Below are 17,311 nucleotides of genomic sequence, written 5' to 3' on the forward strand. Positions count from 1 at the left end.
GAGTTTCAGATAATAGTAAAGCATGCATTATTGTAACTTCTTTTGCTATAGAGTTCAGCTTAGCTGTCAAAATTAAGTCTCTTCAATAAGTACTATTACTGTTGATTATTTTTTACTTTTTAGTACTTTATTGGGTGAGCACTGTTACTGTTTATTACTTTATTGAGTAACATTACTTTATTGACTACTTTATTAAACACTATTCGTTCAAGATCCCCATGTACTACTAAGTTTTTACTAAACTCTTTATATAGTGAGTACATGAACTTCCAAACTTACAGTTTATTTATACCAGTGTGATAAATATTCATAAGTACTGAGAGTTTTCCATGGTTTGTTGACCATTCTGGATCGCAAACTTGCGGGTGGCAGACACGTTAATTCATCTTGTGTGACAGCAGACGATTTCTCTGAAAGCTTTAACCAGCTTTCCTACCAACACTAAATGTGGTTTTGTACCTGTTTGTTATATTTAGTAGAAAGCCCCAAGATGTTAGAAATAACCCAGAACTACCATCCACACACATTGGAGGAATCAGCTTGATTTCCTTTGTGTTGCAAAATTGTCATAGCCAAGATGATAACTCATGCTTTTTATTAGGTTCATGCCTGTTTGAATGTTTTCATGGAGCAGAGTGACTAAAGGCTGTGCTATGGGAATCTCCTGCACCCACACTGCTCTCCCTGGGCACTTTCACCCTCTCCAAGAGAGTTTCTACCAGCAAGCACAGCTCACCCATGCTATCCAGATAGTACTTATTAGCATAAATTGATTAGAGACAACTATTGGCAGGAAGGCAGTGCTAAAATCCCTGGCACTGAGCAGTAAGACAACTCACAAAGAAAACAGCAAAATCACTGAGGAAAAGACACACGTTCCAAGAAAATCTTTGCAAGCCAAATATGGATTATGAAAGTCACATATCCTGTATCTCTATGGCCCTTCTGCAGAGAAGCTTTTTTTGAGCTAGAAAAGCAATATGAAGAGATGAGGGGTAGACAAGCAGATAAATGGAAAAACTTAGCAAGGAGAAATATTAAATGAAGCAAAGGGGAAAGAAAGTGTGAGTGCCCCCCTTCCTCCTCTGAGGTCTTATTCGTCATTCAAAGACATTCAAGATAACTCTAATAATTCTGATTTTTTTCTTTGAACTCATGGCAGAAGTCAGTCTATTTCAATGACTCTAGACAGAGCTGACTCAAAATTGTACAGACACAACTGATCTGTAACTGTTGTTACAGATCCCTAGGCTACACACATAATAATTGCAGTTGTGTGTACAGGTTGAGTAAGTTGATCTCTGCAGTTATTAAACCACCAGGATCCATTTGGTGCATGTAATCATGGCAATGATTAGCTGTAAATCAGACTATGAATGATGTTTGTGCATGAGCAATTTGGAAATGAGGCCATGAGTGCCTTCTAATTTAAAAAGAAACTAAGGCTGTCTGCAAGTGTCTCTGTCATGCAATGTTTTCATGAGGCAGTGCAGGGACCATGCAACAGAAACCTCCCCTGGCTACACAAAGAAGTTGGACTCAAAAGTTTCTGAGCTGTGTTCATGCTCTGCCCACCTGCCTGCATGTATAACACATTTTTCTTCTTTGTTCCTAGGAAGAAGAACATAAATTACTTACCACATTACAGCTGTTGTACACTATAGGATATTATTTTTCTCTCATCTCACTTGTATTAGCTCTCCTTATACTTTCTTTACTCAGGTTAGTACAAATTTACATGTGTTTTAAAAATACAGACCCCAGTATGCACATTCTTCTTTTTATGTAATTGAATTTATTGCTTAGCTTCCAATGTAAATAACTTGTATTTCCCTAATAAACATTATAAAAGCAGTTCCTAAGTAAAATCCATTGATGGTAACAATATGAATACAAGAGTATTTTTTTTAATTTCTGCAAATTAAATATATTCTAGAGGATTCATACATGATTTTTTTTTCCACAGAAAACTTCACTGCACAAGAAACTACATCCATATGAATTTATTTGCATCTTTTATCTTGCGTGCCACAGCAGTTCTTATAAAAGACACTGTATACTACAATATTTACTCCAAAAGACCAAATGATGAAACTGGATGGATATTATACCTCAGTCCTGAGGTAACTTGTTAGTTCATTGCGACTAGTAAATGTGTGCTGCTAGTGGCCGTAAGAGAGTTTCGGAAGTTTGCCATATGGCAGCAAGTTTTGAGGTGTTTGTTAGTTGAGCTTTGAATGCTGAAATTTTGCTGATAAAGCTTGGGGTAATCAAGAAAAAAATTCTGATTTGATAAATTGCAATAGATTGATTTTATATAAAGCTTTATATAGAAATAACAAATTAATCAATAGTTATATTTAGAAACATCCAATTAAGCAAAACAACTTACACCTGTAGTTTTTAGGAAGAAATCTAGATATTTATTTGGCATTTATATAACACTATATTTATTCACTCTTGGTATGCATAGCACAATGCAATGCACAAAAATCTTGCTTTTAAGAGAATGTTATCAAACAATGTATTTGCTGTGAAAGAACACTAAAAGAGAAAAAATAGTTTAAAGGCTTTTCTATACTAGGAAAATGTGCTAATTTTCTTACACTTGTTTAGATAATGGAATAACAACATCTCTCATTTACGATGACTGTGCATAAATTATACTTGTATTGTATTGTATGAATATAGTTTGCCCATGTCAACAAGCAAAATTAGTTGCAAAATGTTAATGGTGACTATTATTTTAATAGCTCATCAGTAAAAATTCTGATATGCAGATCATGACAAAGAACACATACCCCAGTCAGTGTCTTTTCCTACTTGCCACCTTTACTCAAACTCTCTGACAATGTAGAAGCCTTTAAATTGTTGCACTCCCCTCCAGCCTCTCCCAAACAGCAAGGAGAGTCTTGTGAGATATGTGACCAAACCAGTTATATCACAACCATGTGCTAGTTTTGAAACGATTGCTAAATTAACAAGAGACAACCAGGATTTGTCAGAGATTTTATATATTAACAATGATTCCTGGTCTCTCATTTCTACAGATTGTAATCATTTGCAGGACTGCCCAGTTTTTCATGCATTACTTTGTTGGGGCAAATTATTTTTGGTTATTAGTAGAAGGAATTTATCTGCATACATTATTGATAACAGTTGTACTCTCTGAAAGACGACTACTACAGGCATATATTGTGATAGGATGGGGTAAGTACATAACAATTTCCGTGTTCTTGATTCTGCAGTACTTTTTTGAGTCAGTAGTGGATACTTTGTAATGAAGAAAGAAAAAATCTGAACTCTTTTTTGTTTGTTTTGAAGTCAGTGATTGTCAATAAAAGTATACCAGCAGTGGTACATTCATTGCAGTTCAGCTTGACCTGCAGATACAGGAAATGGGTGAATTATTTCACAAGAAAACAGTAGCCTAGTGGACAGAAAAAGAAGAAATTTGATTATATTTGGCTGTATTTTCTGTCATCACTGAATGTTATGGTACTATCAGCAACTTCATTTTCTTCCTTCGTAATAGAGCACCTACATAGCAAAAATGTCTAAACATTAACAATTTTCTTTTATATGTTCACCTTCCTAGCTCACCTTAAAGTTCTAAAGTATGCTTTAAGTTAGAGGACAATCTGAAACACTGCATGATTCAGGTCTTACATTTCAGATATTTTTCAAGGAATAAAAACAATGTAAAGTTAGCTACAAGCATTTGAACAATTTTGTGTAAATTACATCATGTAATCTGACAATTGTGTTCGTTGCTTACTCAAAGAGCATAATTATGTATCTTGCCTGGACAAAGGAGAAAATCAACGTTTTCCAATTCCCAATAATCATCTAAAATCTACCTGTACAACTCACAGGCCTTTGAAAGATTTAAATTAAGATAAAAAATGTACTCTTAGGCATATGTAGGTTTGTTGCAGGAGTTATTGATTCAAATCCAGTGGCCTGACTTAAGGAGGAGGATAGAATGGATGGCCATAAGAACTTCTGACTGTAAAACTTTTATCAATGTATGGTTTTACAAGCTGTTTCACTATCACCACATCTACGTCTATTGAACTATATTGTCAAATGTAAAACTGTATATCCAGGACTGTGGGACTATAGTATATAGTCCACTTATTGTTATCAAGGCTGTGGCAAACTCCCTGTCAGTTTGGCAGTAATTCATGTAATTCAGTTTTAGTTGTCTAAAAGTTGTACTAGGCTCTCTCTGTAACAATCACAGGGAATGAAGACAGTTCACTTTACTTCTCTTTGACATCTACCTTACCTCTTGAATTTTGAAATGGGAATTGGATAGCATCTAAAAAAATAGTCTAGTGGAGAAATTCCTAGAATTAAGTGAATTTCAGATAAGACCATTTTTCATACTTTCCTAATATGACTGTATTGATTTATTAACAAAGAACCATTGCTGTAGAAAAATGCCAATGCTTAAAGCGAGATCTGAAATAGGACTTCGGCATCTAAAATACCACACAGGGGGAAACCTGAGGAAAAAAGTTTCAAAAGCATGATATAAAACCCTGTTGAAGTACATAAGATAACTTAATTTAGGGCAAAACTATTTGGTCTGAAAGAATCTATTAAAGAACCCAGAAACATTAGCTCTCTTTTATAGAAATGGCTTGTGTTTACTACTACTGAGAAGATTAAAAGATATCTGAATTTTGTCTCTTATAGCATTTGAACTAGGCTTTGAATAATATTATATGCATTTTTCTGAAGATGTCAGTACAACAGATTGCTTCACTTTGTGCATTGTGTAATCTTGTTATCAGAGATCAATAAAAAAGTACTCAGACATAGTGATTTTTGCAGTGGCACATTTAATTTTGGAGTATAAAATCAGTTATTTACAAGTGAATGTAAAACTCATAGTTGACATACTGCCATTTTTTTTCCTTTTGTTAACAATAAGAACACTTATGCTCTTTTATTCTAGTTTTACAGTTTTAAGTCCAAAATAAGATATTATTTAGCTTCCTGCAACAATAGAAGAACTCTAACAGACTGTCCAGCACCTCACATCTTTTAGTTCTTAAAAGATCAGGTAAAAACTAACATATCTCCAGAAGTTAAGAAATTCAGGTTGTTTTAGTCTAGGCTTGTGAGAAACTGAGGAGTTCTGAGGCCCTGATGATAAATGCAGAGCCTTCACTACTGATCAACATGACAACAGTTTAATAACGTGGAAAGAGCTGAAAGTACGGAACAAGGATTAAACAGAGGTGTTTGCAATGGGAACACACATGTTCTCAGAAATGTCAGTCCATGCATACAAAGCAAGTGCTGCAACCTTGGGAAAGTTTCGTCTGTCATGTTTAAAACAAAAAGGTTGATCTATTGTTTAAATCAAAATTATTTCATTGAATAGCATAACCTGACATTTTGACATCAGATCAGAAAGGAGCTTCAGGAAAAATCATTGCTTTTAATTGAGGAAGAATGTACAATGAGGAAAGGCATGTTTTATTGCATACTCGGAAAAAAACAGGTTTTTTTTTCACGTCTGAAACAGAAGTATTGATCTTCAAGTTAAATTAAAGTTTAACTTTATCAAGTTAATGTAGTAAACAATTTGATGGAAATTGGTATTTAATACCTATGATGAAGAGATAAAGAAAGCCTAAACAAACTAGTCACTGATCATTTGGAACATGGTACCTCAAAGTCAATACTAGATACTCAAATGCACTTCTTCCAGGTTCCAAGACAGATGTGAAATTCCACATATGAAATCTTTTTTCACCAAATCTACCAATCACATGTTTAAGGACATGTACATATATGTCAGTATATTACAGCTCAGATTTGGTGACCAAACCTAGGTATATATTGCGACATCTCTGTGGAGGATAATATTTTGTCAGGAGAAATACAAAACAGAAACTGGAATATTCAAATATTGCATTTTGGTACCTGGATAGAAATCTGCTGGTTAGAATTGTCTCAGAAAATTGGTCTTGTCCCAAAACAAGTCTAGTTTCTCAGGGTAAAGGACCTTGATAAAAAAGAAGATAAAATATATTCCTATACCCTTCACTGCACAGTCATTGATGCATCCCAAGTATTCTGGACAAACCTCCATATGTTTACAGGGAAATCAAGTATTTAATTCAAAAAAAGTTAAAAATTTCCTGGTTATCTAACTATGAAGTCAAGCTCCATATGAATAAAACAAAATTCTTAATTTTTTATCCTCATGACGTCTCCCAACCCCTGTCACTCCTCTGCTCCCCAGTGTGATTTATGTTGTGTTCATTGAGTGCTCTGAGTGGTGTTTTCATACCAGACTTCCTGTGGGTTCTTAGAATCAGGTAGTGCTTAAATCTTTAGTTTAGTCTACCTGACGGAGGAGGGCATTAATTTTATCTAACAAGGTTAAATTTAGGTAACTAATACCAAGACATTCTCTAGAACCAAAGAAAGAAGACAAGTAGTTTTGAAGAGTGAATTATTTCAATGTTTAAGAGAAGTGGGATATTACCTTAATCCTTTCTTGCTTCTTTAGATATAGTCACATTGAACTTGTCTTATTTCCTACAGTATCCTTTTCTCTGACCTAACCTGTATTCATCCACTGTGTTGCTGTGAAGATTATTTTTCAGGCTTGCAATTTTGATCATGCTTTCCCATTTTTGGCATCCCTTCTTTTCTTCTTTTGCTTCTTCCTCACCAGACATTAACTACTTTCCTTCACTTTCATACTCATTCCCATCCTTCCTCACCTATTAAAAGTTTCTGTCAAAGCATAACACCACACTGCATCGTCCATTGCCAAGCCTCTGGGCTTTCTCCTCTGCTGCCCCTTACACTTTAGAGGGTCCTTCTCACTATCCATGCCTTGATTTCTCTGTTCCCTCTCACATTGCTCTTTAAAGATCTCTTGTGCTATATTAATATGGCTGTATTAGCATATAGGCTGCTGACACATCAAGACCACTGTCTTTCACGCTGGTTAGTGTTGTCTCATTGCTTCCTTACTCTTCCCACTTCTCTACATCCATTTGTTGCTTTGGTTACCAGCTCATTGGAATAGGCACTAATAATTTTATTCCTTGTTCAAACTGCATTAGGACAAGTCTGTTAAGAAATTTGCTCACTACTGTAAAAGTATAAATAATAATGATCATCTCCCTGACTGTCCCCCTCCATTGTTCTCATATCTGTATCATATTCACTGATTTCCTAAAGGTCTTTTCCCACTAATCAGCTTAAGTTCTTATTTATATTTATTGGAATTACTACTAAGATGGGACAGCTGGCACCTATCTTGCAGGCATTTGTAGTGCTGCTGCTGCTGAGTCAGCAGGGGTGAACCATGCTTAACACCTACAGAGACACACTTCCTCAGCTACTGTCCAGGAACGGCACTTGATAACATCACCTCATCCTCCTGGATATTATTTTTCCCCATGGGACAACCTCATATTCCCCTGGAAGCATAGCTCCCTTCCCAAGTGGTCCATGCCCTGATTGTTCTCTCAGGCCCACTTGTTGCACGAATGCCGTCTCCCACCCAAGTGAGACCCTTTCTGTATCTTTCCCCATTTTACCCACTCAGAGGTCTACTATCTCTGAAAGTATTTTGCTTCTGGCCCTTTCCCTGTATTGCCACACTCCAGCTCTCCCCATGACCTTAGCTAGTGTCCCAGAAGCCTGAATAGATCCTGTTCTGGCCCCAGTGACCCACATCTCCTTTCCTTTCTGCCACATCCACCAGAAAATCTCCTGTGTGTTACTGGGCTGAGAATCCAGTCAAACACCTGCCTTTTGTAGCTCGCATGCTTTGGGCTTGTGATTGAAGCTTGTGCCTGCACATTTGTAGACCACTGGAATAGTGTAATAATCCTTTATCTCAGTTTTTTTTTTTTTTTTCAGTCTGCAGTCTGTGATCTCCAGGAGGGGGGGAACAACAGGGGAATGGGGACCACGGATTATCTTTAAAGGCAGGAAATGTAAGCCAGGAAACAGTTGTTTTAATTAACTAGACAGAGTTCCATGCTGCCACTGAAAACTCTTCAAGGTTTAACAAATAAAAATGTTAACAACTGGTGCCTTAGGTAGTCTGTAAGGCCTCAAGTGCCAATTATTTTGAATTCTCAGTGTCAGGAATTTAGAAGATTTGGACAGATCACCAGTGTATGTGTGTATATATATGTATATATGAGTCTGAAAATGCAAGATTCAACCATACAATGGAATACCATTTTGTATTTGACTAAGGGGAACAAAAGGGGAAAGCTAGGATCCAACTGATTTTTGTACAATTCTAAATAGAAGACTGAAAAGCATATGTCTTTACACCACACTCTACTGTAACATATCTGTATTTTGTATGAACCATTCTGCAAGCTTGGCTGTAATTGACTCCTTTTCTTTTCAGTTGTTCCTATCCTGTTTGTGGGCCCCTGGGGAATAAGCAGATCAAAACTGGAGAACACGGGGTAGGTTACTAAATAAAATGTGCCTTAGAATACTGGCTTTCTGTTTTGCTTGATTTTTCTGGAAGCCCTTGACAGTAATTGACACAAGTATTGACTACTAGATTATATTAAGATTATACAGCACCTGTTAATACTTGTTACATTTTCTAGGTTCATTTTAGTGCTTTTACATCAAACTACTTGCAGGAATTCTCAGATTTACTTGTGCATAAATCAAGAAGTAGAATGAACATTCACTGTTCCTGAAATAAAAGCTATTGCATCCAATGTTCATCCACTTCATATATGAAGCAAATTGTCAGCACAAACGTGTTCATGAAAAACATCTTGAAGTAAGAAAAGGAGACCAGTTCTTTCCTTGGAGACCTTCTACACTTTGAGTTTAATTAGTATTCACTGACATTTTGAGAAAAAAATATTTGTTATGGAGGATAATAACAAAAACTGATATTCACTAAAAGCTGATATTAAATGAATGTGTTCAATATTCAGTGAAAGAATCAGTAAGAGTAACTTGCACTAGTAAGCATCAGTTTTCCAGTCTTCTGGTCTTCAACGATGCTGTTAATGGCATCACATAGACTTTGGGGTTTATGTTTGATTTCTTTTATTCCCCTTTTTTATTCATGGTTCCTAGAGAGTTTTGTTTGGAACACCAATATAGTTATTAAGCAACAACATCAGGAACCAAATCACAATAACAGTCTCATATAGTTAGGTGTTATATAGACCATAAATGACAAGCCAAGATCCTACAGAGTTTCAGGCTAATTAGCAAGAAGCAAGATGTGCTTAGGACAAATTAGAAGGAGAAAAGGAGACAGCTTCAAGGAAATAGTACATATACTTTTTAGCCAGTCAAGAACTATGGTCTCAATTCATAGTTTACCCATTTCCAGTTTCCAGTTTCAGGTAGATAAATATGAGTAGGATGAATTACATTATGAAGGTTTGGTACCATGTACAGTTGTTGTGTGGATCCAAAGACTGAGTTTGCCAGATAGTTCTGAAGTTTGCAGTCTAGGGAAACCTCTCTCAACATTCTGGTGGAAAGATCTTCAGAATAAATACAATTTCAGTTGTTGGTGAGACTCTTCCTAGTTTTTTTTATTCCATTTCTCCTGGGTGCCACCTGAAAAAGTTGCACTTTTTCAACTTCCTTTTGAAATATATACATAGGTTATGTAAGCTTTCTAATTTTTTTCTATGAAAATAATGTAATTATACTTTAAATTATTCTTCAGGTGCTGGGGAACAAATGAACACATGGGAATCTGGTGGGTCATCCGAGGACCGATGTTGTTTTCCATTGCAGTAAGAATTATTTCATCTGTTCCTAATATCACGCACAAGTGTGATTGTCCTTTGTGACCCTTTCTTCAAGTATAATCCAATTCTTGGATTAGAAAAGATGACACAGAAAAAATTGTAAATTAAGTTTCTTATTGTGGGTGTACGGGCATAGCTTCCTTTCTGTCTATCTACAAACAACAAAGATTTCAGTGTCAACCTCTCAAAACACTGCTGTTTATCTGTGCAGTGAATTCTGCACAGTTCCATCTATATCAAAGATGGAGCCCTTTGCTTCTCATATTTTTTACTTCTCATATTTTTACCCTCATTTTCTCAGTGAGCAGGTTACTTAGGAGACTGCTACCATGTGGTGAGCACCACTAGAAAGCTCCAAATTCTCTATAGAGGAAGATCTTATGATAACAAGGATGCAGAGAAGTAACAACAGAAGTACTGATCATCATGGGGAGAAAGCATTCACATAATGAAAAAAAATGAAGCATAGCATGACAAGACTGAGTTATGTTTTTTTTTCTTAAACAAATGCAAAAAAGTGTACCCCTAAAATGCAGTGATAATGAAGAGATGGAAATAGCATGATCAAAACCACTCATGAAGACATGATTATGAACACAGAATTTTGATAGGTGGGACTATAGTGAGTGTCCAGAATACCTTATATTCTCACGCAGTCAGCAAGGCATAAAAGGATTAGATGAATAAGTGATTTGGTTAGCTAGACAGATAGCAAATGTTGTAGAGAAAAGACGTGCTTTACTCATGCAAATATGTATGGGGAATAAAAGAAGGACTGCTCAAAGGATAATATTGAGGAATTGATGCATTCAATGCATCAATTGGAAAGGAGGGTATTGGTTTCTGTCACACTGGAGAAAAGATGTGACCTTTAGAGAAGAAATAATGGACTTCGTTTTGCTGCTCCTGAGTTGGAGAGAACCGTGTGAGAGAGAAAGTGGGCATAGTTGGGATTGAGCTGTGAAACAGAGAAACACACTTAGTAGCCATCAGAAAAGTAAATAATTAGAAGGAAAAAAAAATTGCCGTAGAGAGAAGAGCCAGAAAAGAAAGCAAAAAGGCCTGAGAGGTGATAGGAGGTAAAAGCCAAAAGAGAGCATTAAGAAACACTGAAACTGTCCCAAAACTGAGGACAGTTTGAGGGAAAGGTCAAGATGGATGAAGTCCAGACCTGAGGGGATGTGAACCAATTTCTTCCTGGATATGTCTAATTCTGAAAGAAGACTCAATCATCAGTTTACTTTATGAGGTCCTAAGCAGAAAATACACAGCTAGTGAAAGATGACAACCAGAAACAAATAATAGCATTTCTGTTACATCAAAGAGATCAAGTGTTTTTGCTTTTGTTGTAATATTAAGTTCACTGATGTTAGTATGCTCAACCCAGAGCAAGTCCCCTGAATAATAGGAAATTAAACAGACCTAAGAGGCAGGAATGCATTCCGAAGTAATTTGAAGATGAGTACTTGGATAGAAACAATCAGTAATTTAAAAATACCTTTTAATTAAACTGTTTCTGCGCAATTTCCTTTTAGCCAGTGACCCAATAGGGCATAATCTTTGCTGGTGTAAATCAGTGCAAAGAACTGAGGATGTGAACCACTGTTTGTAGCAAGAGAAGTAATGTCAAAATTGCATGTTACATCAAGAACACAGCATGCTGGAGGAAGTGATTATTCCTCTCTGTTCAGCACTCGTGAGAGACCATCTGGAATACTATAACCATTTTCAAGATATTGACATACTGGAGACAGTCCAGCAGAGGCCATCAGGATTATTTGGGCCTGAAGCACAAGATGTACAAGAAGAGGCTGAGAGAACTGGGTTTGTTCAGAGCTAAGAAGAGAAGGCTAAGAGGGGATCCAGTTGCTGTCTTCAGTAGCAATAACAATGGGGGCATATGGGGCCAAAAGTGTACAGCAAAGGGATGGTAGAAAATAGACGAGAGCTGTAACATACAAAGTTCAGACTAGATATAAAGAAATTCCTAAAGATAACTTTCTAACCTTAATTCAGATGTTCATGTCACTACTTGGAGAGTTCCTGTCATCATCACCCAAAACTAGGGGAAAATACTTTTTCTTCGTTTTTTTTTTTCCTTCATTTTTCATTGTGATTAGTGCCATTTTTGAACAAATAATATATAGTTTGCTACTACAGACAAATACGCAGAAATGTAAAGTAACAGAAAGGATAAACTTTTGTTCAAAAATCCCTCTAACTAAAGTTGACAAAAAGAGAGGTCACCTTAGATTTATACGTAAATAGATACACACACATATATGTTATTCCTCTAACATAATTTTTAATCCCTGCTTTTTTATATTACATTTTGGGATCTTCTGCCTTGGTGTTGTTTCACAGATTCAGATAGCCCCAGCAGTTTAATTTATTCTGCATGTAGCCTATGATCATTACCAGTGCTTATAGTCATTAAGTATTAGAAAATACAGAAAAAGTGTAAAAGATACAGCATTATCAGTTAGAATTTATGGACATTTATGGAATCTGGTGAAGGGTCCAGAGCACAAGTCTTATGAGGAGTGGCTGAGGGAACTGGGGTTGTTCAGTCTGGAGAAAAGGAGGCTGAGGGGAGACCTTACCGCACTCTACAACTACCTGCAAGGAGGTTGTAGTGAGGTGGGTGTCAGTCTCTTCTCCCAAGTAACAAGTGATAGGAGGAGAGGAAATGGCCTCAAATTACGCCAGGGGAGGTTTAGATTGCATATTATGAAAAATTGATTCACCAGAAGGATTGTTGAGCATTGGAACAGGCTGCCCAGGGAAGTGGTTGAGTTACCACCCCGGAGGTATTTAAAAGACATGTAGATGTGGCGCTTAAGGACATGGTTTAGTGGTGGACTGGCAGTGCTAGGTTAATGGTTGGACTTGATGGTCCAAGATCTGAAGGTCTTTTCCAACCTAAATGATGCTATGTTTCTATGATTCTATCACATCTTTCTACAGAAGAGCAAGCTAGAGGACAGTTGAAGCTGTTCCACTTGCCAGTAATCCCAGGACCAGGCCCAGCTTCTTCCTGGGATGACTTTCTTAAACCTAATTGCCTGTCTGTTGAGTCTTGTAGTATTGAGTCCTTGAAGTGGTGAAGGAACTCACATATCTTCAGCCATTGCTTCTTACCTGTGAATTTTGATACCAATGCTCATTTTAGAAGGAGCCATATTGGACCTTATTCCACAGTCCTGTTTTGTTTAAAATAAAATGAAAAGAATCATGGGGAAAGCACCATGCTATTTGTATGTTGCTATTTCCTCAGCAGCTCTATTCACGCAGTCAGCCTGGAAAAGAATGATGGCATCTTGTTTTTATATATATTATTGCCATCCAGAAATTTTAGAGTACTTCAAAAAGGAAGTCATTATCTGAGTTTGGTGGTGGAGAACTGGAAGAGACTATGATGAATGTAGTTCTTAACACTGATCTTAAATACTCCATGTACCATTTTGGTTTCTTTGTCCCACATTAGGCAAGAAATAAAGTATTAGAGTTCTTGCGCATAGCTAGCATTTTAGGTTTTATATTGAAATGACTGTTTCTATCTCTAATCCCAGGTTGCTAATAAGTAGTTTTACATTTTTAATGTGGGGTAGGAGCTAATTTTCATAAGATCAGTACTTATGATAGGATCACCCTGCTGAGACCTTCAAAAGTGCTGACATAGGGACCATGGCATAGTGACCAATTCAATGTATGGGTTGGATGAGCAGACAGTGAGGTGGATTGAAAACTGGCTGAATGGCCAGGCCCAGAAGGTGGCAGAAAGTCTAATTGGAGGCTGGTAACTAGCAGTGTAACCAGTACTGGGTCCCAGCCTATTTAACATCTTCATTGATCATCTGGACAATGGGGCAGAGTGTACCCTCAGCAAGGGTGCAGATGACACAGAACTGGAAGGAGTGGCTGAGATGCCAGAGGGTTGTGCTGCCATCCAGAGAGTCCTTTCCAGGCTGGAGAAATGAACTGACAGGAATCTCATGAAGTTCAACATGGAGCCGTGCAAAGTCCTGCAGCTGAGGAGTTACAACCCCAGGCACCAGTATATCTGGGGTCTGCCCAGCTGGAAAGCGGCTTTGCAGAAAAGGACCTGGGGGTCCTGGCGGACATCAGGTTGACCACGAACCAGCAATGTGCCCTTGTGGGGCAAAGAAGGCGAATAGTATCCTGAGCTGCCTTAGGCAAAGCATTGCCAGCAGGTCAAGGGAGGTGATCCTTCCCTTCTGCTCAGCACTGGTGAGGCCACACCTAGAGTGCTGTGTCCAATTCTGGGCTCCCTAGTACAAGAGAGACATGGACATACTGGGGAGACATCAGCAAAGGGCCACAAGGATGATTAAAGGACTGGAGCATCTCTCCCATGAGGAAAGGCTGAGAGAGCTGGGAGTGTTCAGCCTGGAGAAGAGGAGGCTCAGGGGGATCTCATCAATGTGTATACCTGCAGGGAGGGTGCAAAAAGGACGGAGTCAGGCTCTTTTCAGTGCTCCCCAGTGACAGGACCAGAGAGAGGCAATGGGCTTAAACTGAAACAAGAGGTTTCCTCTGAATCAGGAAAATGCTTTTTCACTATGAGTGTGACCAAGCACTGGCACAGGTTGCCTGGAGAGGTTGTGGAGTCTCCATCCTTGGAGATATTCAAAAGACATCTGGACATGGTGCTGGGAAACCTGCTTTATAGTGGCCCTGCTTGAGCAGGAGGGTTGGACAAGGTGACCTCCAGAGTTCCTTGCCAACCTTAACCATTCTGTGATTTTGTGATTTTGCTTCCATGTTCTACTGAAAATTCTGTCTTTTCTATGAAGCATCGAAAGTACAAATATTTCAGTCTTATGGCAGTCATTTTCAATGAAGTTTTAGTGTTTTCTGTGAAAAGCAGTTCATAATGGAAAATCATTTTTAGAATAAACCAAATTTTCCAGACAAAAGTAAGTTTGGATGGAAAATGCTCGCTAGCTGTACTTTTGAAGAACCTTACAGTGTTGACTATGGTGAATTCTTTGTATTTGTAAAAACAAAAAATTATAGTAAAAGGAGAAGTAAAATTCTAAAAGTTAGGAAAGACCAGAAGTAGAGTCATCCATTTAAAGGTAACTACCCCCTCTTGTACATGTGCACATCTATACCTCCCCTAACTTGTCCAAAGAGATGCCCACAAGATGAACTATTGCTGCAGAATAAAACAGGAGAGCACAGTCTGCAAGACATGCACTTTAGTAATGGAGACGCGAATTGCAAGAGAGCACTTCATGAGGAGAAAGGATGATCCTGACCTTAAGGTAGTTCAATGCTGCCTCAGAAAATTGCTTTCCAACACTGTCTGTTCCCAAGTTCATACACAGTGCTAGGCAAAATATCACAACTGACTACTAACTTCTGGTTTTTGCTTTCTGAATGTCCAGACAGCCAGTGGGGTAAGGGTTGAGCGCTTCCAGTTGCAGCTAAAGAAACAAGTATGATACTCTCAGTAACAATGTTGATGCTAATTGCTCTGCAAAATCAAACCAAAGCACCTCTAACTGGTGAGATCTTACACTTTCAACCTCCATCTATTTATGCTTTAGTTGTCTTTTTTTTTTTAAAGGGAATAATATCCACTTATCACCCTGTGATGTTTTAAAGATATATCTGTGCACATTTGGGGAGAACAGCATGAAAAGCGTTCGATTCTTTACACAGAACAAGAACTAGTCTTCCAGCAGTAATACCTACACATCAAAAGAAGACAAGAAAAGTAGTCCTGAATAATTGTCCATCCCCAAAATGAGGAGCAGGGTTCTGTGTTAAAATTAAAATGTAATTTTGTGCTTGAAGATCATGTATCATAATGTATATGTAAATCAGGCTGAATAAGGCAATGCTAAGTTTCTCAACTTTGCAACCTTAATAACTTTTTTGCATAGGGCTTTTGGTTCGTGGAAGTGAAATAGTTAATGCCTCACAGGCATTTGCAGTCCTCATTAGAAAAGAAATATTTGCAGGTTGGTCTTGGCCAAGTCAGCACAATTTAATTAACAGAGGAGTGAATGATTTGTAAAAGAATGCCCAGGGCTTCCTTGTCTGGCTGTCTAGAGACTCTTTATCTGAAGAATTGCAATCACTGCTGTTTTTCACCACATCCTGCTTACCTGTCATGGTTTGGTGAAGAGTTGTATGACCTAAAGGTATATAAACTCTGTTAACTGCCTCATTTGGAGAGAGTTGATACCAGCAGAGTCTGTCACTGCTGCTCTGTGCTCTTTGTTGCAGCTGTGGTAATAATCTCCTTCTGTTCCAACCTGATCTCAACTGCTTTCTGGTTATTCGGTGACAGGTTTTACAAGTATTTAATATCAATTTTACATTTCTTTAATAGTTATATGCGTAGTGTCATAGCATTTATTGTACGTAACCTGTATGTATTTTCTTTCAAGGTTAACTTTGGCATCTTCTTAAAAATTCTCAGGATGCTGATTTCCAAACTGAAAGCTCAGCAAATGAGCTTTCATGACTACAAATACAGGTATGTAATAATGTTGTGGTTTAACCTGGCAGGCAGCCAAACACCACACAGCCACTCGCTCACTCCCCCACACACAGTGGGATGGGGGAAAGAATCGGAAAAAAAAAGTAAAATTTGTGGATTGAGATAAAGACAGTTTAATAGAACAGAAAATGAAGGGATAATAATAACAATAACAGGGATAATAATAACAATAACAATAACAATAACAATAATAATAGAATATACAAAATGAGTGATACACAATGCAATTGCTCACCACCCGCTGACCAATACCCAAGCAGCGATCGCTACTTCCTGGACCACACCTCCTATTTATATACTGAGTATGACATCATATGGTATGGAATACCCCATTGGCCAGTTGGGTTAGCTGTCCTGGCTATGCTCTCTCCCAGCTTCTTGTGCACCTGGCAGAGCATGGGAAGCTGAAAAGTCTTTGACTAGCAGGGTACCTAGCAACAACTAAAAACATCAGTGTGTTATCAACATTCTTCTCATACTAAATCCAAAACACAGCACTAGGAAGAAATTTAACTCTATCCTAGCCAAAACCAGGACAAATAAATAACAAAGTCCTAGCCCCCTTTTTTTTTTCTCACAACATCAGAAGGTTGCCAGTTTGCCCTTGCACCTAACACCACCAGGTGTAACAGATATTCAGAGTATGATATAGGAAAGCCACCTGGGGAAACAGTCTCCACAGACATTTTCTTATCTGAGAGGTGAAGGCAGGTCAGCGCCTGTGTGCTGAGTATTATGGGCATTTTCTCAAGGACTTTGCAATGCGATTAAGATCTCTGCTCTCAGGTGTCCTCACTGTACACCTGTGCCCTCTACTGCTGTGACACATTTTTGACTTGAGTGTGACAAAAGGTCCTCAAAAGAAAAGGAGGTGTAGAAAATTTGTGGGACATTCCTACGTGACATTAGCATTTCTGATCTACCTTTTTTCACAGATGCAGACACTGTTGACTCAAGAATGTCCCTGGTGTTC

General features: G+C 37.8%; 1 protein-coding gene across 1 annotated transcript in view; it reads left to right on the forward strand.

Moving 5' to 3' along the window:
- The window catches only part of GLP2R (glucagon like peptide 2 receptor), a 45,539-nt gene that overhangs the window by 16,949 nt on the left and 11,279 nt on the right, over positions 1–17,311 (forward strand). The window contains exons 5-10 of the mRNA XM_075169736.1: positions 1,620–1,722; positions 1,967–2,123; positions 3,051–3,210; positions 8,411–8,471; positions 9,716–9,785; positions 16,226–16,314. Of these exons, the coding sequence (XP_075025837.1) occupies positions 1,620–1,722; positions 1,967–2,123; positions 3,051–3,210; positions 8,411–8,471; positions 9,716–9,785; positions 16,226–16,314 (640 nt within the window). The remainder of the gene's footprint in view (positions 1–1,619; positions 1,723–1,966; positions 2,124–3,050; positions 3,211–8,410; positions 8,472–9,715; positions 9,786–16,225; positions 16,315–17,311) is intronic.

This window comes from Calonectris borealis, chromosome 20 (assembly GCF_964195595.1).
Source record: "Calonectris borealis chromosome 20, bCalBor7.hap1.2, whole genome shotgun sequence".
NCBI classification, from domain to species: Eukaryota; Metazoa; Chordata; class Aves; order Procellariiformes; family Procellariidae; genus Calonectris; species Calonectris borealis.